The sequence below is a fragment of the Bombus huntii genome, chromosome 1 (assembly GCF_024542735.1).
Source record: "Bombus huntii isolate Logan2020A chromosome 1, iyBomHunt1.1, whole genome shotgun sequence".
Taxonomy (NCBI): domain Eukaryota; kingdom Metazoa; phylum Arthropoda; class Insecta; order Hymenoptera; family Apidae; genus Bombus; species Bombus huntii.
Window position 1 is genome coordinate 14,276,894 of NC_066238.1, and position 22,933 is coordinate 14,299,826.

A 22,933-nucleotide genomic window follows, 5' to 3' on the forward strand; every position below is an offset into this window, starting at 1 on the left:
CAAAAGTACGATAATAATATGAATATCAAAATTAATCGAAATAATTAAAGTACCAAAATATTGCAATTCTATATGATTTGAAAATTACAGGCAGATACTGATTTTATTATTGCCTATTGGTTTTTAAGAACTAATAGTAGTCAGAATATTCCACTATATGTAGCTATGACAATTATAAAGAATAAAATCATTACAGTTGTAATTAAAAATTACAAAATACTTTTCAGCGTTAATGTATGTATCTACAATTCGATAATTCTACACATTACTGGATGTAATTAGTGGAATAAACAATTCATGTTAGTTTATGGTATAATTCTTTTTTGTACGAAAATGATGTTAAAATATTATTAAATAGGGGATGATGATTACAGAGTTCATCATTTTACATACGTTACATTTACTAATGAAAAATGAAAAGCATAATAACTAATACGTAATAAGTTATAAATCTGTTCCTCCGAATACGATATCGATTTGGATATAAAATCTTCCTGCAGTATAAAAATATGTTTTTAATTAATTAAATATATCAATTTATAAAGGTTGTTCGTATGAAACTCCAATTATACTGATTAAAATGTGCCAATGATATACACCTTGGATTTAAAAATTTGTTTAAAGAAACAATATTGTAATTATTAAGATGCTTTTATTAGTTTTTAGTCCTTATAGAAAATACTTTGATAGAAAATAATTAACCTATCATAATGTTTTTTATAGTCTTATTTATGTCTTTTCACTTGAAGTTAAATTTTAATAATATATATTAAGTTAATAAATTTAAATGAACTTAAATGTATACGAGTGAAATGCTTCTACGGTTGAAATCATCTTTTTCATTTGAGGTATAAGTCAAAAGTATTTTGAATCCTTCCGTTATTACGTTATCATGTTTATTCTGAAAATTATGAATAACAAAATCATGAAAAATTCAATCGTTAAAATAATTATTAATGGTGTAAACTGCGAAAAGGGTCTCATGTTTTTGTTTTAATAAAATACTATTTCGTAGATCGAAGTAAAAAAGATATAAATACAACAAACTTTCGGGTAAATTTTATTTTCTTTATACATGTTCCATCAATCACAATTTCAAATACGATATTACATTTCGTTCATAGTATTCCTAATATGTTTCGAATACAATATAAATGTTGGGTCGATCTAATTTTTACAAAAGGTACACAAGAATAAAATAAATTAGACTCTCGTTTAAAATTAATACAATAAATTATCAACTATTAGAAATATAATTTCATATTATAGGCCGCATCATTAACAATGATATTACGAGATATGATCACAAATGTTTGATATGACGAGAATAAATAAATACTAACAGGTAATTTCAGTAAGTACTTTCAGTAAGAGTTACTTTTAATCATTAAAAAATCAATTTGTTTCCTTAATTGTATAATACACGCAGAAATATAAAATTATCATTGTAGCAGATATCACTCAGGTTAGTTAGCATAAAGCATTGAACTAATGAATGTTTAATTACTACTGAAACAAAGTCAAAGTTGTATATATTCAAAAACAGTTTTACTAAATTCTAGATAATACGATAATAAACGTTTATTGTGTACAATGTTATCATTATACAGAAATAAAATGAAATAAAAGTCTCTGAAGTAATTCAAATATTAATTTGTTTTTGAAATATGAAATATGCAACATACAAGCAGAGAGGATGGTACTGGACTAAATTAAGTTATACCTTTATAGTCCTGAAATATTTCTTCTTCTCTCTAATACAATAAAACAATGAATAGTGCCAACTATTAAAAGCTTTTACTTTGAAATAAACTAATTCTTAAATTAGTTACTTCATTATTGGTTTCCGTAAAAGATTCTTAAAGTCTTATACAATATCTATTATCACCTGTAGAATCAATTCGTATATTATAATAACATTAATTCAATGAGATATTAACGAAAATAATTCACATTGTATGTAGGCACTTTGTTGTGGCCTTGTTCCTTAACAAGAGCACTGCTCTTCAAAACTGCCAATAATTATATTATACATTCCTTGTTTCTTTTATAATTATTTTTATTTTTAAGAAACGTATCGCGAACGTTGTGTATGATATGTTTCTTTCGTTGATATAATTTATATGTATAATCTTGAATGTTCCTCGTTTGTTTAATCACGATATTTAAATAAATGTGCAAAAAATTGCAAAGCTATAACAGTATTTCGTAATTACCTGGTATACACAATATACACAAACAATAATCACAAAAATATATCGATAAATATTTCGAAAACGAGAAAGTGATCTTATCCTTGCATCTAAACTAAACTTCTATAACTATTCTGACTAATATATCTAAATTAAGAACACATTCGTTAATATCAAAAAGTAGGCAATTTTCAAATGGTAATGTATACTACTACTTACTTTGGAATTTATTCTGATCTAAATAATTCGTTATTAAATTGATTAATTATTATCGATATAGCAAGAAAAAGCAATTTTTGTGACAAAAAAATGTGCACAATTTCATCTTTAGACAACTATCGTTGTTCGCTTATCGTTACAGTATACATTCCACTGATGTCAAAGATTAATAGTTAATCAATATCACTAATTAACTATTAATTATTATCGAAAAAGAATAACTATAAATATATTTATTTCAATGCTAAAAAGATATAAGTGATTAATCATAATTTCTCTACCTACATGTACTACTTTTTTGTTAATACCTAAAATATATTTTGTTTTAGTAGATAAGATAAATAATTTGCTACTTTGCAAACGTAAAAGACACGAACAACCTAAAAGGATAGTCTTCCTATTGTAAGCAACTTGTACTTTGTAGGCATTTTCAACTATATATATATACATATATAATATATTAAGAATATATAAAATGAAATAGAACACAGAAAGATAAAAGCTCTTCAAATGTGTAACATTGTTTAAGTAATAATGGAAACCACTCTGTAATGGAATCTATTAAATTAAATTGACTAATTGTAAGTAAATATTCTTTCAGCAAAAGTATCAGCACCACAAAAGGTATTATAAAGGTTTATAAATACAGGATGTATAAGAAAGTTGGAGAAAACTTTAAGAGTATGTATATAGTATTCATCAAAACAAGTAAAAAAAGTCTTACTAAACATGGATCCAAAAACTATTAGTTCTGGAATTATGAGATGTTTAGTGTATAATAGTACAGTTTTATAATAAACCAATGTAAGGGATAAGAAAAATGTCAGTAATTGATGTGATAGGAAAAAATGTGCCCAAGTGTGTGTGTGTTTGCATATGTAAATAAACAGGTGGCATATTGAACATATGCTGTAGAGTTAATATCTTATTGGCAAAAACATCTCGTAATTCCAAAACTAATAGTTTTTGGACCTACACTTATTAAAACCTTTTTGCTTGTTTTGATGAGTGCTATATGCTCCTGAAGTTTTTCCCCAACCTTTTGCACTTCCTGTATATGTGTACATATATATTTTTTCAATAATATTCATTTATAGATGTACATCTTTCAAAACTTGGTATAAGAAAATAAGTTAAATTAAACGATCATTTCATCTTTAAGATACTATTTTTAGGCATTATAATGACTGAATTACAATATGGCACAAATGCATAATCCTATACATATCATTCCCAACATATAAGCTAGATCTCTTTTGATACTAGGATCTCGTTTGGCAGAACCAGGAAGATTATAAATATGTTTCCACCTAACTGTCCATAATGGAATAGCAACATGAAGAATATCCGGGATCATAAATCCAAGATCACGTACAACCTATTACATAAAAAATTACTAACTAAACATTATAATTTGTATATACATATTATGTATTGCATATTGTACACATATACATATTCATTCATATATAAATGAATTGATGCAAATGATTGTAATATGTTACATTATAAATTGCATATAGTTATTATGATTATGACACATGATTCCTTAAATACTATTACCTGATGTGCATGTCCTTCTCCTCTGAAAACATTGGCAACAAATTGATCCCAACCACCTGCTAAAATATGTAAAATAGCTATTGCAGCTATACCAAATGCTTTTCTATGAGTTACTGGATTTTTATTATCTGCCAGATGAACAACCAGGAAAGTAGAAATCAGCTCAGTGACAGAGAAAAACAATTGATGGTACCATTGGGAATAGAACTCATCATTCCAATAATTCATATAAACCCACCAAGTATAGTAATGTGAGAAAATAGCAGTTAAAAAAAGGATCATCATAGAAAGTCTAAGGCGATTATGAAAAGCTAGCCATGTTAAATGTTTCACTACTTCATAGAAAGTAATAATTCCAATTACAATCGTAATCCATATTTTTAAAGTATTCGATGTGGCATTAAAATACATATGTTTATAAGAGGCAATGCCAGACTCATATGATCCTGCAATAATATATCAATAGTTTTTGAAAACTAATTGAATGTAGTTCTATAACTAGTCACATAAAATATATAAACAAGATTAACTTACCCTTAAATACTGTGTCCCAACATGAACAAGAACAATACTGTTTGTCTACGTCTCTTGAATATTCTTGCCAAAAGTAGTACAAAAATGCAATATGCAATGGTGGGATTGTTAATGGTGCTAGTATTCCTAATATTTTAGAACTGCACGATGCAAAATTTGCATACAGCATACGTTTTAATATCTTTGGAACACCCATATGTACAAACTTTTATTCACATTGAAACTCACTTATGTTAAAAGAACATACTTAGCAATCATTTCATAATCGGTTTTTTATTAAATAATTTTTATTTATAATTCGTATTAAGTAAATAAATTATATAACATCTGCATTGTACACAGTATTTTAAAATTATTGTGAAGTGAGATAATGTAAAAACCTTGGCAATAATTCTTTGGTACATATAGAAATAAAATAAACTTATATCTTGATCTCTCACTATTTATTTTAATGTATTTCATTAATAAGATTCTGCTCAAAAATGTATTATAAATTTTTTAATCTTTCGGCTTTTCTAAATTTCTTAATGATTGACCCAATTATAAGTCATAATTCTATAAATATCCTCTGCATTATTTATAGATCATGCTAGTATAACATTGCAATTACTTTCACTTATGTCCTTTAATCTCTTTTATAAAACTAGTAGCAAGTAACCGATTGTTTACAATAATACTGTTAATTTCAATAACAATCTTGTCTTGCATTTAGTAATGAAGTAATTACATAAATTAGAGTAATATATTTTGTTTCATAATCAGTCTTGTCGGTGCTCATTCATATAAATCACATAGAATTCGAATCTATCACTTTCTTATGTTTTAAAGTAAAATATCATAAAAATTAATTTTTGATTGGATCCTTGTAGCATTGTAAATGTCACATACAATATTTAATAAAATTCTACTTTTATATTAACATGACACCACGTAAAAATATTGAAATTGGCACAAATGTGTTAAATGAGAACTACAAAATAATGTTTCCATTCTTACTGTCTATCGGTTTTATTAGACGAAGGGCTTTGCCCCCTCTGAAGATTTCTCGCGCATGCGCAGATCCTGTTTCCATGCGAGAAACCACGTGTAAATATCTTTTGTAGGCTCGAATTGTTCCGATTTAAACAAAAATAATAAGTGCATATTACAGGCTGCTAACCCAATTAAATAAAGATAAAACGTGCTGTAAAAGTTTATTAATTTTAAATTGTGTAAAACATAATGTATGTAATTCTGTATCGTTTTAAATACTACACAAAAGCTTCTCGTTTAAAGTTTGCTTTAACTTTGTCAAAGTATTTGTTAAAATTGTAATAAATATGAATGTGGCATGATATTAATATTGAAGTTAACAAAAATGGAGAAAAATGGTAAGTATATGAATATTGGCTTATGTGATTTGTACTTGCATAAGAGTTATCTTTCATTGTATAATAGCTTTGCCCAATATTAAATGAATCTATTCTTGTTTGAAAAATTTGAAATATAACATATAGCCAATGAAAGTTTGTTATATTCAATCAAAAAATTATAAAATATTAGAAGAATGATCTTATCTTATCCGAAAACAGTATTTACTCTTTAGAAAGTATTCCTATTGAAAATTATTACATATTCTCTTTCTATTGTTACTTGTAATACATACATATGTAGGGTTATTAGAATTCTATATATATTCAGAATTTATTTTCACATTTGAATGTAGAAGATTCATATTAATAATTATATTAATGAAAACAAATGTATCATTTTGGTTATTATTTTTATTAAAAGCAGTTAATTAATTAATTTAATAATAGCAGTTAATTTCATATATCTATTTAACAATAAGACAAATATATTTTAAGCATTGCCAAAGAGAATAAAAACTGAAACTATAGAATAACCGAAGGAAAGTATTTTACAAACAAGATTATACTTTGCGTAGAATAAGAAATGATCACAAGTTTGTTCATTCGTAAATAGACTTAACGATTTCTTGTTTTTGCGATTACTGCCCGAAATTTTTCATAAATCATTCCAAAATTTGCTAGATAAGTCATAATGATGTTACATTAATTAATGCACAAAATATACGTTCTAAATAAATTTAAAAACGTTCATCTAAATAAATGTATTAATGTTAGTGAATCGCACTCTTATTAAGAAGATAAAAATTGAAAAAAGGGAATAAATGACTATCAAAGATTTAAGCGTTAACCAATTTCGGGACAAGATATGACATCACAATATAGCGATGGAAATATAACTTATAAATTCTATCCTTGAGTATTATTATAGATATAATATCAACATCGGCAGATATCAATTTCCAAAATTAAATCTAATAAATATCGTTCTATATTTACTATATTTACTGCAATGTTTATCTTTTTATAGAGTATAATATTTTTGTATGAAGTATATATAAAAAATACATTGTACATATGGTGGAAGTGTCTGAATATTTCGTTGAGATTCTAGAGTTTTTAGGATAAATTTAACAGTTTCTCACATATGTTTAATATCAATGGCAGATTCCTCAGTAGTAAGTGGTACAGTCTTATTTGTAGGGATGATCGAGCGGATGACTATTACGGGAGGTTGAAGTATTGTTTTGTTGCTAGGTAAAAAGAGACATTCTCTCATACTCGTTGTTCCGTTCGTCTGCGCTCGCTGGTCCATATGAAAGTCCGATCTACCAGATTGATATAGACTGTACATGTATTTATCCACAGAAGCAAGATTTTGGTGATTTTTTATTCTTTTTATTGGTTTTTTCTTCTTTCCATTTGGCGTAATTCGTCTATTTAGGTTATCGATAAATTGTATTGCAAGTTTATGAGTCACAGTACCTACACTTGATAATATGTAATTAATAATTGATTTGAGAATACGAAGATGAAAATAGAAAAGATTAAAAAATTCACATTTTTGTTTCAGATATATGAAGTTACAATTTAATTTGGAACTAGTTAAACGAATCATTAACTATTATTATTTTGATAGTGTGTAACGTATACATATGTGTAGTGTACAGTCTTTTATTTTTTAATGGTGTGTAATACTTTCTGAAGTATTGTAGAAGTATAGAATTCTATACTCCATTGCGATTGTAGGATATCCTATTCTATATTATGGAATATCCTACTCTATATTTTATTTATAATTTCATACGTGCAAGAGTATGTATTTTTAATTCAAAGCAGCACTATACCGAATCGGTAAAGTCGCATGCGATACGAAAATGGTATGGGTGATCAGATGATCTCCAAAACGTGGAGCTTGAGAAAGCATTGAATATCATGTCTATTTCTGTATCTCGTTTATGGTAATGGTTTAAATTGAAACTAAATTTTCCTGTGAAATTAAAAATAAGTTATCTGTGATATTTACTGTGTTGGCTGTAGCAAATCGCAGAGGGCGTAGGAAATACTCAAATTTTTTCCAAACTGGTATTTCAGAACCTGGGATACAAAGTCCCACTTAATGTCACGTCTATTCTGTCCTTAATTAATGATATCAACACACCGACAAGGTAGTCAATGATGTCACAATGTCACATCCAATGGTTACGTCCATCGATCATGTCTATCAGTCACATCTACAGAAGTCAATGGTCACGTCTACTCTATATATATCTCATCTGTGGTATAATCGTAGCCGAATATAGGAAATATAGGAAATCTTATAGAATTTTATTCCACAGGAATTAATCATAGATAGTTTAAATTCTGAGTATAGATGGCATCATAATATTATTTTCTACTGTATCGGCAACCGTAGAAACGATACAAAGCTTTGCTGAGTATAATCATTGACTAACGTATCTCGTCTGTCGTACGATAATTTTATTTCATATCAAATGTGATTCATTTACACGAATATTATAAAAACTTTAAAACGTAAAAGGCGCAAAGCATTACGAAGGCATTGTAATTGAAAGAAGAATGTAATAGTTACGAGTATCAAAGTTCAAAGATTTTAGAGTAGTTTATAACTTTTAAACGAGTAGTTGACATTTTCGACGATACTTCGTAAGAATAGAATTTGTCGTTAGCTGGATTTCTGCGGATACCATTTAAGAAATCAATCTCTGTGATGATTAGGAATACAAGGGTAGTGAGAGAAACAGTGAGAGAAACACGATACTACGTGAAAGTGCTTTATTCCTTTCGGAGATCGTTCATCGCAGACATCGGCGTCGGGAATGCCGCTCTCATTTTTCTTTTTTTCATATATGTGTACATATATGTATACATATACATACACACATGTACGAATGCATATGTGTACATATATATTATATCTTATGTACGTACGTATGTATGCATATATACATACATATATACTCTAATAAGCGATCCTAATTATCGAGTAAATTACCGTCTGATATTAAAAAATACGCATGTATATGTACATGTACAATTACAACACACGCCAGGACGGCAAGAATCCTGGTCCAGTGAGATCTTAATGATGATTTTAAAACGAAGGTTGAATGTACAGTATACACATTTACACTTATCGTTTCAGCAACAACAATTTTATTGTACGTAGATTGCAAAAATTAAATAAATAATGACAGTGGTACATTGCGTATTGGACGGAAAGGCCCAAAACACTGCGCAAAGGTGTGAGAGGAAATTATAGGTTTAAATTCGGTCGAGGTGCGATTGCTTCTTCATCTCTCTCTTGTTTTCTTTCTTCTCTCTCGTCTTATCATTTTTCACACACATTCTGTTTCTCATTCATTTCCTTTCTGTATTCATTTTTTCCTCATCTTTGCTTCTGATCGCACTAATGCACTTTATCTTTCCTCATATTTATTTTCACGCTCTCTTCTTCATATATTACCAATTTTATCACTCTCTCTCTCTCTCTCTCTCTCTCATTCGCCCCGCCTTTCACTCTTTCTGTTTCGTTCACTCTCTCTCTCTCTCTCTCTCTGTTGCTTTCTCTCACTTTCTCTCTCTCTCTCTCTCTCTCTCTCTCTCTCTTCCTCTTTCGTTCGTTCGTTCGTTTTCTCAAGTAAATGCGGTCCACATTGCGAAAAACAGAAACGGAGAGAGTCAAGTCTCGAATATGAGAATATTCAATGAAAAAGGTCGGAAACAGATTTTTGCGATTTATAAAAAATCTATTTTGAGGCATGCCCGGTAATACCAGACAAATAGCGTCGTTATCCGTTTCTCTGTTCTCCTTTAAACACCATCCGTTAATTTTCATTTGAAATGCTCCTACGTAGTAATAATGGTTTGGTTTTATCTTTTTCATCTTGCTCTTTTCTTTATATTACAATAATTAACATCGTCACATACAGACTTATACACTAACGATATGACTACAGCTCCAAACCAGCAGAGCGTTCATCGATGGAGAAGTGAGAATTAATTTATTTACGCGTCTTTCTTTCTTTCTTTCGTTTTCCTCTCGCTAGCATTCGCTCCCACTTTCGTCCCTTCTCCGACTTTTCTTCCTTTTTATTTCCGGAGGGAAGGTTTCCTCTCTTTCGTTCGTTTCCGATTGATAAAGTCGATATGCCAATTTATTTATAAAACGTTACAAAATTATTCGTGAGCGCAGCCGTGTGACCTTTCGATTCTACATATACGAAAGTCTCGCGTTCCTATAAATATATTCATAATCGCTGTTGCCTTCCTGCTGCGCAACGGACCAAGATTTTTCTATCGTAAACACCTCTCGTACCTCTGTCGAGCCTCCTATGATCTTTCCAACGCTCTCTCCAACTTCATCGCTCTCGCACATTCTCTCCACCTTTCTCTCTTCGTTCATCCCTCTGCCTTTGTTCGCGATTTTAACGTTACGAACGCCAGTCAACCCCTCATGCGAAAAGAAACGCTCCGTACGCGTACATCCGTTCAATTTTCTTTGTCTCACTTTGTGCATCGCGTTTCCACGACCGGCCAACCCAACGAACCTATTCAGCGATATCAACGCGTATCGAGTAAGGCATAGGAAAGTTCGTCGGTGTTTTAGCGGATCTTCACAATATAGTGAATTTCCTTAATTTTAAATCGCAGCAACAAATGATCGCAGATTTTTCTGCAGACTACAATTTCAAGATCAAATAAATAAGAAACGTTATGCATGAAATTAGATTTAGTTGAAGATCGATGTAACGCAATGGTATACGCGCGATTCGAACAGAAATCGAAATCAAACGATTCCGTAACGATTTAAAGTTTAATCGAATTTCCGATGAATTAAGTTTTACGATCTTTTATTTTATTTTTACATTTTACGATCCGCTAAACTCTTGGCGCCGATCGCGTGAAAAATTGAACGGATAAAGGACGTTGTCGCGTGTTACAATTTTTCTCAAGGAATGTTTCGATGATTTCGAAGATAATGCATGCCAATAGAAAAGTAGTTAGGGGATCTCGTTGACGGGCGCGTTATGGCTAGTATACATTATATACGTAATAAAATATTTCTTGTCCGCTCTTTTCTTCATGGAAATTAGTTCGTTCGCTCGCTATCCTCCCTCCCCCCTCCCTATTCTCCTTTTTTTTTCTATCCTTCCATTATCGTAAATCGGCGCGATTTTTGCATCTCTTGTGTGTACGCGAATTGCCGACTCGATTGTACGAAGGCATCGTGTAGGGAACTATTGAGATGTATAATATAATTATGCGTACGTCTATATACGTAGTTTCAATGATGTTTTTTTTCCTTTGCATTCTTTCATTCTGCTTTCATCTTAACGAACGATTAACCGATCGATCGATATTCGAGTAACGTTTAAGTACATCGGTTGACACAGGTGGAGCATTCTCGTTTGTATTTGCCTTCCTCTTTTAGTTTCATTTTTACGTATCGTCTCTCTCTCTCTCTCTCTCTCTTTCTCTTCTCGGTTCATCTTCTTCTTTTCTTTTTTTTTTTTGCTTTTTTACTTTTCGTTTAAACACTAGATTGCGGGGATTCCGGCACAAACAAGGAATGTCGTAGTACATTATATCAACATTTAATAAAATATCTGAAACATTAACAAATAGACTATATGAGTACTACATATCTGCCCTTAATAATGTTTTATAGCTAATCGATAAGTAGTAATCATTTTTTTCTCTCCTTCATATTGTTTCCGCTTTTTTTTTCCCTTTTCGACTGGTGAATTTTAATCGACAAATAGATAGTAAATTCTGTTTATCATTGAATGCCTATTTCTCTTCTATCTTCCCTCCTGTCGTTTCCTCCTACTACCGTAACGCCGTTTCCCTTCCTATCTGGCGCGAGCTTCTAAAAATATTACGCGCGATCACCGCCTTCTCCTTCCTCTTCTCTCGTTTCGAGCACCCGATATAATTAATCTTCGCTTACGAGTCACACTCGCAGGTATCTCGATCGTTTCTCAAAGACTTTCCTCGCGTCTGCTTATCTCGCCTTTACCGCGCCTTTATCTCCTCTTCGCGGTTCGCGTCGTCTATTACCTTCTCCCTCCCCACGGCCCATTTCTTCCACGCTTTATCGAGAGAAACCAATTATTGTGATTTTTACTTTCAGTGACAAACGGGCTTCCATTTACTACGGTAGAAACTTGTATATGCAACGACGATAGGGCTGGCTAGTGGACGCGAACACGCTGCAAGACAAATAGCGTCGCATCGAAAGTACGTCGCGTTTAGAAGATTCGCCGATAACGCGAAGCTCGTGTCACGAGATCCAAGCGTTTCGTTTGCATTCCAACGAAAATATTATCGCCAGATTTCCAACGATACAGGCAATTTCGCGAATGAAAATTAAAATTGCTTTGTAGAAAAGTAACCGAACATCACGCTCTTTTAGCTTCGTAATCGCGCGCAGCAGTCAGCCACGGGGGAAATAAGTTTCCATTTCCACCTATGTACTCCGTAATCTCTATATTTGTATATATATATATATATATACATATACATATACATATATATATATATATATATATATATTTATATACTTATTTTTTTATTCAAAATGTTATATCTCGTTTAGAGAAGGCGACGCGCGTCGCCTTATTTATTTACTTTGCTTTTTTTTTTTTTTTAATGCCTACAAATGCATCGTTTATATCTTTTCCGGCATCATGGACATACAACGTAAATAGCCTAGATCATCGTACAAATAAGTTGATCGATATTAATCGTTGCCCTGAGTGCCTTGGTACCCGGCTTGCGAACGGAACTCGGTTTCCGTGTCTCGTTAAGCACGTTCGAACCTCAAACCATTCCCGCTATCCTGTTCGTTCTCGCGTAAACGCGCCTCCCGGTTCCTCGCGCTCCTGTCGTCCACCGTTTCCATTATGCCATTGTTTTCCACTTTAGAAGCAGCTAAAGGAAATATTGTTAAGCGTCGCAACGCGTCGATCGGCCGCCGATCTCGCGCCATCCGCCGCTCTATCGAACAAGCGTGTGGCATTTCGTTGGTTCGCGGCGATTAATCGACGGCAATCAATTCGAAATCCGATCGTCGAGCTGAACCACGCCTGTGTCTCGTTCTTTCCTTCCTCCTTCCGTTCCCTTGCCTCTTCCCTTCTTCCCTTTCTTTCTCTCTTTCTTCCCACACGCGAAAAAGTGAACGCGAATTAGTGTATTTGTAAACTGTACAAAGAGGAGGATGCGTCGTGCAAGCGCATCGTCGATTGGCGATTTGAATGAACGAGCGGGATGCGGTTCGGCTGGACGCTCGAGCGCGTTCGCGGAGAAACTGTCAACTCGCGAGTAAAAAGTGGCAGTCGAATCAGACAGCTCGTTGAAGCGAATTCCGGTGCGAGAATGATGCGAGTGTGAGGCGCGTGGGTGTGCGTGGGCGCGCGGGTCGCGCGCTGGACAAAAATTCGGATTAGATGCAGGGGAAAGCGAAGAGGTGGTGTTTTGAGTTCGCGTTCGCGGCCGACGAAATGTCGCCAAGCTTTCAACAACACGTTTGTTTTTCATTCGGTATGTACTCGGTGTGTCGACGCGAGCCACGAGGTTCGTGCGGAGATCGGCCGACGACCGCGGTCTCTGCTGTGCTATCGTATTTTGACCCTTTCGCAGTTGCAATTGCGCGACACCTTACAAAACGCTTGAATGTATAGAAATAGTAGATTAGATTTACAAAACTCTCGTCGTCGGCGGAGGACGATTAGGGGAAAAAAAAAAGAAAGAAAAAAAAGAGACACCGTTTTGCTGTCGAGGCTTGCGGTATGTTCGTTAGAAAAATTAGCCATTCTTTCTTTCGTTTCCTCCTCGTTAACGATACAGTACAATTTACGTTATAGAATCACTTTGCTCGGGCGAAAAATAGATTATTATGTGTTTCTTTCTCTTCGTTTTTTTTTTTTTTTTTTTTTTTGGCTTTTCTCTTTTGTCTTTTTTTATCGTTCTATACCCTTTTCGCGTATGTATACGAGTTACTTTTATATGCGTTTGTGTTTCGTACGAGTACATGTGTGTATATTATATCCTGTGTGAACGTGTGCGTGTGTACGTGTTCGCGCGTGTATGCCGACTGTGTACTGAGACTTTACGGTAGTATTTACGCGTTTAATCGACTTTTTTTGTTTTTTTTTTTTTTAAATATCTTCCTTATGTTGTCTGTTATTATCGTGTCCCACTCTGTAAGGCGATCGGTTTAGCTTTTCTTAGCGCTTATAAACGTAGTATTTTTTTTCTTTTTCTTTTTTGTTTTAATGCAGGCCAGGTGGCTCTTAGCGTAACCCGGGGCAACTCGGCAGGATGTTTATCTGAACTAGTACCGTTAAGAGTATAGTATTTTGTTATTTATACATCTTTTTCTTTGCTCGTTTAAATATATCCTGTAGTAATCCTTGTTTTCATTTGTTAAAATGCGTACAAACGGAGATACGGAATTATAATATGTATAACGTACCGAGGGAGATGTAGCGTTCATTACTTATCGATTATTATTATTTTTATTATTATTATTAGTATTGTTATTATTACTTGTTATTTAATTACACATTAATTATTACTATTGTTAGTATTAGCGTTATTATTACATATTAGTACTAATGTTGTTGTTGTTGTTGTTGTTGTTATTATTATTATTTCCCATTACTTCTTATTTATTGTTGTTGTTGTTATTATTATTATTATTATTATTCATTATTGTTAATCATGGTTTCATCTTTGCTGAATAACACTCTCTGCGCGTGTAGATATATTTTTATTCGGCTTTCGTGTCTAGTATTTTACGGTTTTACTTATGAAGTCATTATCATTATTATTATTATTATTATTATTATTATTATTATTATTATTATTTCTATTATTATTAATATTGTTATTCATTATTTAGTTTATTTTCCTTGCGTCAGAAAAATTGTCGAGAGTGATTATGCAAAGCCAATACGGTAATTACATCATTTTTTTTTGTTTTCTCTCCACCCCTTTGAATTACTTCGGTTGAAGCTTCACACAGCCAAAAAATGAAAAGCACTTAAAACAGTGCTCCACACTATATAAATGAGTTCTCGATTAATTAATTAATTGAGTAATTAATTAATTAATAAAACAAATCCCGATCAACTAGAGTGGCAGAGGCAGCCGCCACCGCATTGCCGCCCTCGTTTCCAATGGACATTTCTTCTCTTCTCTTTCCCTTCTTTCTTTCTCGTCCGTTCAGCTTTCCTGGTTTCTCGCGTGGCCTACTATAATATAGCTTAATCAAAGTATCGTTCGTGCCCACTGTGTGTATACATGTTTCGTGTGTGTCTGTGTATGTATGTATGTGTTCCTGTTTGTTCGTGTTGCTATTGGTGTCTGGTTCTTCGTCCGTTTGTCTCTCCACGTATTTACGTATGCGCTCGTAAACGTACGTAGCAACGTTACTTTATCACTTTCTCGTTAAAAACCGATTTCTCAGTTGCTCGTATGTAGTCGCGAGCGAGATTTCTCCTCCAATTAGTTCTTCGGCCTTCGTTCCCATCTCCGTCCAAGTTACGTTTTAGATATACGTGCACATAATTCCTATTTGCTTGTTCCTTCCTCTCATTCTACACGGATAGACGTATATCGCGCGTGTAACGCAGAAACGAATTGCTATCCGGCGTTTTCGTTGGAGCAATTCAGCGCACGATCCGGCTGAAGTCGATGGAACTGTCGCTGACAACGAACGTTAATCTTTCAGTTTCTAAAATTATCACGGCGTATCGGATAGTTGCCTCGTTTAGCGCCAATTGTAATATCTAACTATACCACTGGAAAGCGTGATTCGCTCGATCTACGAGTGGTCTTCTTTCTATATTCTTCTTCCTCTTTAAACTATAATACGCGCCATATGCCATGCGACCATCACTCGACCATCCCCTGTTTTCCTTCAAATTTCCCTGCCGCGAGCTACGCTCCTTTTTACAAACCGTCAAACTCTTTTAAACTTATCGCCGATTATTCGCGTAACCGTGAGCAATTTTATCAAGGAATATGAAATGGAAAAGCGATGGAGATTTGTCCGTGACAAATGCAGCGTAACAGGGGATGCTCGACGAACCTGTCATCGCTAATTATTCGTACAACTGTTTCGTTAAGTTAGTAAGCTCTAGCCCAGGCTGATCGCGAAACCACGGCTTACTCGGCGTTCTTGCTGCGAAAAGAGAACGTGACGGTGTGCATATCTATCGTTTCTCGCGTTAAGTAGCGTTAAGTTTAATAAGAAATTGTTCGTTCTCTACGGCACGACGCGGCGACAGCGGAATATAGGTAACTAGCTTCATAGCGGACTAGCTCTTTCTCTCTCTCTCTCTCTTTCTCTAGATTAATTTTCAGTTAGTTACATTGGAATGCATGCTGGACTCTTTTGTCTCGATCGTTTCAGTCACCCGTCCTCCTTGTTTCACGCTTCCTTTCTCACAACTCACGCTCCTCCTCACTTTCATCTCACCCTTTCTGAGTCTCTCTCTCTCTCTCTCTCTCAGTCATTCGTTCTCAGTCTCGCTCTGCCTTTTTACATTTTTCCTAGCACCAGCAGCCGGTTGCCAAAGCCGGACGATGCGAAGAGGAACGGTTGGACGAGCGACGATCAGCGATCGATCCGACTAACAGCGATATGCAAGATTTGCCGGAGTGGAGCCATGTGAATTTGGCAGAGCGACAAGTTCAACAGTTGGCATCCCTTTGCAAGCACGCAGGTTCTAGCACGAAGGAACATTATTTTTTCTTGTTTTTTCTTTTTGCTGCTGTTTCTTTTTTTGTTGTTTTTTTTTCGCTCGTTCGTTTCGTTCGCATTTGCCGGCTAGCGATACCATCCATTTATTCTACGCGAGGAAATATACATGGATTGTTGTACAAAATGAACAGCATTCTCGCTAACGACTTTTACGCTTACGCCGAGAAGGTAAAAGAAGGCGAGGTGTCGGCGGCCACCTGCACTCGACATACCGTTCTCGCTGAATCGCTACGTTGCATCGCCACTCTTGTGCAATACTAAATGGAACGCAGTGTAAATATCGTAGGATCTTAATTAACACGGATTTGATTAGCTTCGTTTCTTCTTCTGTTCTGTTTATTGTTGTTAAACGTGGATTGATTGGTTCGATCGGTCTTTCGGCTCTCAAATTAGTTACTAGACGCAACGGAATGCAATGGAAGTTCGAAAGATTGTTTGTTTGTTTGTTTGTTCGACTTGTGGCAGGTGGGACGCTTGATGTCGGAGATCGATCAATTTTCCATATCGACCACGTGCCGAAGTGGTTGATCATACCGAGAGAGAATCGACTCGTTTGCTAGACGCGGTTATCTCGCTTCAAGAGAAACGCAGCCTCGAGCGTATTCAAGCAAAAATGGAGAAAGAGTGTTGGTTAAAAAGCTGAAAATTCTTAAGAAAACGTACAAACGATCGTAGAAAGGTTTGTTTTGGCCCGCGATCTCCGACGACGAAACCCCGATCGAGGTGAAAGCTCATCCTCCTCTTCGTCAAGTTTTAGTTTTACGGACGACAAAAGTCTGCCGATGGCAACCGAACGGAATAACAACGCATTGGCTTCTCGAACTCGTGTATTTGTAAAAGTATGTATGTGTGCGCGTGTGTATATGTGTTGGCATATCACCGATCCAGTCTAACATACAAAACCAGCCTCTTTCGCATATTGATCTAAAAAGGAATCGGGAATTTCATAACGATTACTCGATAATTCCACTTGTAACGATACCATACCTTGATACCGTACCAACTACCTAGCTACCTATCTATGCTCTATTTATACCTCTAACAGCTATGACCGTCTAACAGAGTAGTTTCTCATCTCGTTAACTAAATATCATTTCGCCATATTCATCTTTCTCTTCACGTCGATAGTAACAGTAGTAGTTGTAGTCGTATTTAGTGCTAGTATCAGTAGTAATAGTAATAGTAACAGCGTACAGTATTGGTAGTCGTAGCAGTAGTAGTAGTAGTAGTAGTAGTATCAGCAGTTGCAGCAATAATAGTAGTAATAATAATAACAGACGTAGATAATAATAACAACGGAAATAATGGCCACACTACTGTTGATAGTTAGCAATAATATGCAACAGTAGTAGTGTAACGATGACGGTAGTAATAGTAGTAGCAGCAGCAGCAGTAGTAGTAGTAGTCGTAGTAATAGTAATAGTAGTAGTAGTAATAGTGGTAGTGGTAGTAGTAGTGGTAGTGGTAGTAGTAGTACTAGTAGTAGTAGTAGTGGTAGTAGTAGTAGTAGTAGTAGGAGTAGTAGTAGGAGTAGTGGTAGTAGTAGTAGTAGCAACAGCAGCAGTAGTAGTAGTAATAGCAATAGTAATAGTAGTAGTAATAGTAATAGTAAGAGTAATAATAGTAGTTACACTAGCAGCAGCAGTAGTAGTGGTAATGTTGGTAGTAACAGTAGTAGTAGTAGTATCAGCAGTAGGAAATGGAAGTGCTAACAGTACCAATAGCGGTAGTTGTCGTAATAGTAATAGTAGCAGTAGCAGTAGTAGTACTAGTAGTAGTAATAGCGGTAGTAGTAGTAGTAGTAGTAGTAGTAGTAGTAGTAGTAGTAGTAGTAGTTGTAGCAGTAGTAGTAGTAGTAGTAGTAGTTGTAGTTGTAGTAGTAGTAGTATAGTAGTAGTAGTAGTAGTAGTAGTAGTAGTAGTAGTAGTAGTAGTAGTATAGTAGTAGGAGTAGTAGTAGTGGTGGTGGTAGTAGTAGTAGTAGTAGTAGTAGTAGTAGTAGTAGTAGTAATATAATAGTAATAGTAGTAATAGTATTAGTTAATAGATTTATAACAGTAGTACTAATTTTAATAATAATAAATTTATCTTCCGCGCAGTTATTTTGCATTTTTTCACTTGTTGGATTTAGCTAGGCTGGTAATTTATAATGCGCGTCTTAAAATTTTCCTTTTTCTAACTAAAGTAGCGAGGCGAAAAGTTCAAGTATCGTAATAAAGGCTCGTAACGTAAATCTCTGTATAATTATTGTTTTTTTTTTTTTTAAATCTGTCTCACTCTTCTCGTTACACACGCTCCTCGATCATTCGCTTTCATCGTCACGCACACGGAACTTCGCTCACACGCATTTCCGATTTTGAATCATCGACACGCGCTCTTCGATTTTCCCTTAAAAACTCACGTGCAATTACACTGTCATTTTCTCATAGCCATTCTCGCGTTCTCTTTCTCCCTTTCGTACACAACGTGAAAGTCTCGCTTCGTCTAGCCTTTGCTCGTTTCGTCTAATAAAAGATAGATGAAATATTCCTCGGTAAAACTCGCATCTAAGATCTAATAAATCGAGTAATGGAATCGCTTTTTTATTTTTTTTTTTCTTTGCTTACTTGCGTCTTATTACTTTGTTCATTTTGTTTTGATAGATCGCGCGTTACGATATATTATTCTTTCCTTTCTTCTTTTTTTAATTAGCTTTTAATTTACATCTAATGTGTTCACTTTTGCGTTGCAACGTCAGACTTCCTCCTTCATCGTAGTCGATTATCCGTAGAGATAAGTGTGGGTCGCGTTCCGACTTCTCGAAGAAATGTCTTTGTTTATCGGTTTAGAATTAACGATATCGCCCCGTCAGCTGGTACGTACAACGGTAGCCGAGATATTTTTTTTTTTTCAACGTAGAGAGAAAATTGCGCGTTGCGATCTACTCGCCGCTAAAGAGAGAATCGTCGAAATTAACCTTTCGATTCGTCCTTTCGTTTAATCGGACACTAATGGCATCGAAACGTCACGTTTCCTTGAACGGCGAACTTACGTAAGTGTATCCGCGCGACGACTTCAACGCGGATAGATTCTGACGAATCGACGGGTTCTATCGCGACTTACAAAAACAATCGTGACCGTTTCTCGAATCGTTCGGTCACGAGGATACGGCCCGTTGTACGACGCGGCAGTTGGAAGGGTCGATCTAAGCGGAAAATGTTCGAGCATGGACGATGTTCTCGAAATAATCGTGGATATCGTTACGCGATGTTCTTTTCTTCTTATTTCGTTTTTACTGAGAATGGTGAAATGGCAGTCTTTGCGATTTTGTGATGCGCTTTTTCCACCGGGAAAGAGGCGAAACATCGAGACGACAGCGAAGAGATAGGGAAAGTGTTGTTGCTTCGTATCGAGCACCGACTGGCCTATCAATTCGTTTTTCACCAACTCGCCCCGCTATTTCCTTCCTACTTGTACCGATTTCTCTCGCACCGCTCTATTTCTCCCCCTCTCTTTTGCGCATTCCTATCCTAGCCACTGTCCTTTAATCCCTTGATCGCTTCATACTTTTGCCACTTTTGTAATAGCAAGATAACGGCGAAACAAGCCAGCAAGAGAAAACAATCTCGATCGTCGAGATTAGATTCTCGTTACTCGTCGTTCTTCGTCCCTTTCGATCGTCTGTTCGTTTCGTAAGTGGAGCGATATTTGTAAAGATAACTTGAAATACTGCTTTGCAATTTGGCATTCATCGAAACTATTCGATATACGTGTAACGGCGGACTTTATCACCGTGCTATAATTCTATGTTTTACAGCTGGGCGCTCGACCGAAAGGGCAAGAATTTTAGCGAATTTGCTTGCCGGAACGCAAACGAGAGAGTCGGCAAATCTGCGTGTGCGACAGAAAAAGAAACGAAACCCGGAAATTATCGGCTTTAATCGAACCATTAACGCGCAATTACCACTATCTGCTGTCTCTGTCTTGCGTTTTATTTTCCTCCGCCCCCTAATCTGAACACAAAATCGAATTGGCGACTCGATTACAAAATGTTGGCGAATTAGCCTCGCTAAAACTGAATCTCTGCGTGATACTGCTTTCGATACTACTCCACTTTCTCTCTCTGTCCCTTCACAGTTGGTGACACTCGTCGCGAGATCGGCACCATGAACACGATAGTACGCACCATCGGCAGACACGTTTCCGGCCATTCGTCGAAACTTTCCACCTATTGCTAGTCGCTTTTCTTCGTGCAAGCGCTATCGTTTCGAGCTATCGGTTTCGCAAACTCGTCGCGTCACCGACATCCTACGACAAAGCGGAATCCCTCATTCGCCCATACGAAAATAATTGTTCGCGGAGCTTTTTTAGTCGACTCGTTCTCCGATTCGCGCGTATCCCGAACGTGCACGAAGGTGAACGATTCGTTCGCCGCAAGCTTTAGAGGAACATCGGTGCAACTATCTTTCCATTGTAAATGCTACGACAATTTGATGCAATCGCGTTGGAAAGCGCGGCCACCGATGTAGCGTAAAACTTGAAACGATCCCACCGTTCGAATCTCTTCGTATGGCGCAGTTATTCCGCGTTATCTGTGTGTGTGTGTGTTGTTACTCTTAGCCCGTAAATCGTGCACGATCGACGGCTACTTAATGGTTGAACGAGAGCAACGCGCGCCTATTCTCCGAAATTGTACAAACGTGGCTTGTGGTCGCGCTACTAACTTCGTACATGTATATATCTGCGTGTTTGTATGTGTGTGTGTGTGCGCGCACGCGCGCGTGCATGTTCGTGTATGTGTTATCCGTATGCAGGTACGAGTAGAGTGTTACGCTCCGAAAAACGAATTGCATTCCAACGGTCTCTCGGATCGAAGTACGTGCGACTGAATGCCGCTGTACTTTGAATATTTGTCCTCGGTGAAAAATACTGTTTCTCCGCTGTGAAACACACTTTGTTTGCTTAGCTGCTCGCCGTGCAACCACCTACCGATATCGTCTTCAAAAGTCTGTCCTCTCACCGCGAGCACCATCGCCATTTTCCTTCCGTTCTTCTCTCCCCTGTCTTGTTCTCCTCTTCCGCTCGATCGTGGCTTCGTCCGTTTTCGCGCAGTGTTATAATCATTAAAACGAATATCTTTTATTTATTTACTTGTTCTGCTTGTTTAGCGTACCTTCGCCTACGTGTACTCGATATAATTACATCGATAATATAATTAATTAGTATTATCTGGTACGATTCCCCTGGTTTCGTTGCCGGCCGATCCCCCTTCGATCCGCCATGCTGGCATGGCGCGTACGCGAACATCGCAGGAGGCAAGGGCTCGACCACGTTCTCTTATGTATTTTTTTTCTTTTTTTTCCTTTTTTTTTCTTTTTTCTTTCTTAATTCGCGAAGCCGCCGCGACTTAATTCTCTTCCCTTCGTTTCATTTATACCGTTTATTTGTTACTTTTTATTTATTTGTTACCATTTGTATTGAACACTGGAGTCGGTGGTGTGGGGAGTGGACGCGCGACTGAAATATCCTGCTCCATCCCCTTATTAGCACGTAGGTCCCTACGCGGGGTGCGTGTGTATCGTGAACACCTCCGAAACGGCTGTCCTCTCGTTCTCCACGCACGGTTCCTCCTCAAAACTATCGCCATCAGTTTCCTCGTTCACCGCTTTTCCACCCTTGTCACGGCCTTTCATCGTTACGCCTACAGATACTCGTTTAAACTCGCTCCTCCACATTTTCCCTTTCTCTTCCCTCCTTGCCTTGTCACGTTTCTCTCTTATCTTTCTCTTGTTCCGCCGACGGGTATCTTCGATTTTCGCGCTACGCCGATGGAAGAAATTACGTGGCAGCCGTATTAGTCAGCCGATTCTTGGTCGTTAAATTTCTCCGTTATTTCTCGTCCTTTCTTATCTCTCGTTGACACGTGGTAATGGATTGGAAGCACCCCTCGTATTGACAGACTATGGACAGACGGCGGGTTGGCGCGCACGTGCGCGCATGCGCAGCCGCGTGCAATCCAACAGCCAGCGCGCACGCGTACACGCGCTATCGCTAGCGCTCGCAGCTAGCGCGACTACGACGACGTGTGAAGGAGGCCTACGTCAGGCACCGTAGCAAGCTGCAGCTGTTTCTCGATAACCGTTCCAGCATTGGCCACCACGTTGCCACCGTCTCCTTCACTGTAATCACACGAACCTTCTTTTAATATTCTCATCCTTCTTCCAATCGTTTCGATCGTAGATAGCGCGTCTAGCGTGCAACGCGAAATACCGTCAAAGTATCGTTAGGGTATGCAAACTATAG

At 36.1% G+C, this 22,933-nt stretch overlaps 2 protein-coding genes and 1 long non-coding RNA gene across 30 annotated transcripts in view; 1 reads left to right on the plus strand and 2 right to left on the minus strand.

Moving 5' to 3' along the window:
• Positions 1-1,023: 1,023 nt before the first annotated feature.
• Positions 1,024-5,530, minus strand: LOC126870016 (uncharacterized). Its single transcript, XM_050627317.1, has 3 exons — positions 4,509-5,530; positions 3,975-4,420; positions 1,024-3,789 (listed from the first exon to the last, which is right to left on the minus strand). The coding sequence occupies exons 1-3, from the start codon at positions 4,702-4,704 to the stop codon at positions 3,604-3,606; spliced, it is 828 nt and encodes a 275-aa protein (XP_050483274.1). The 5' UTR covers positions 4,705-5,530; the 3' UTR covers positions 1,024-3,603.
• A 720-nt stretch (positions 5,531-6,250) lies between these two features.
• On the plus strand, positions 6,251-18,658 carry LOC126870087 (uncharacterized). 17 transcript variants are annotated; one of them, XR_007691094.1, is made up of 2 exons: positions 6,251-18,510; positions 18,544-18,658. It is a non-coding gene; the product is annotated as an uncharacterized LOC126870087 (long non-coding RNA). The 17 variants fall into 17 exon arrangements; XR_007691099.1 differs by having other exon boundaries at positions 18,547-18,658; XR_007691093.1 differs by having other exon boundaries at positions 18,553-18,658.
• Positions 18,659-21,767: 3,109 nt separating this feature from the next.
• The window catches only part of LOC126869923 (potassium voltage-gated channel protein Shaker), a 200,209-nt gene continuing 199,043 nt past the window's right edge, over positions 21,768-22,933 (minus strand). For all 12 annotated transcript variants that reach the window (XM_050627166.1, XM_050627156.1, XM_050627137.1 and 9 more), the window contains one exon: positions 21,768-22,809. The gene's annotated coding sequence lies outside the window, so the exon portion shown is untranslated. The remainder of the gene's footprint in view (positions 22,810-22,933) is intronic.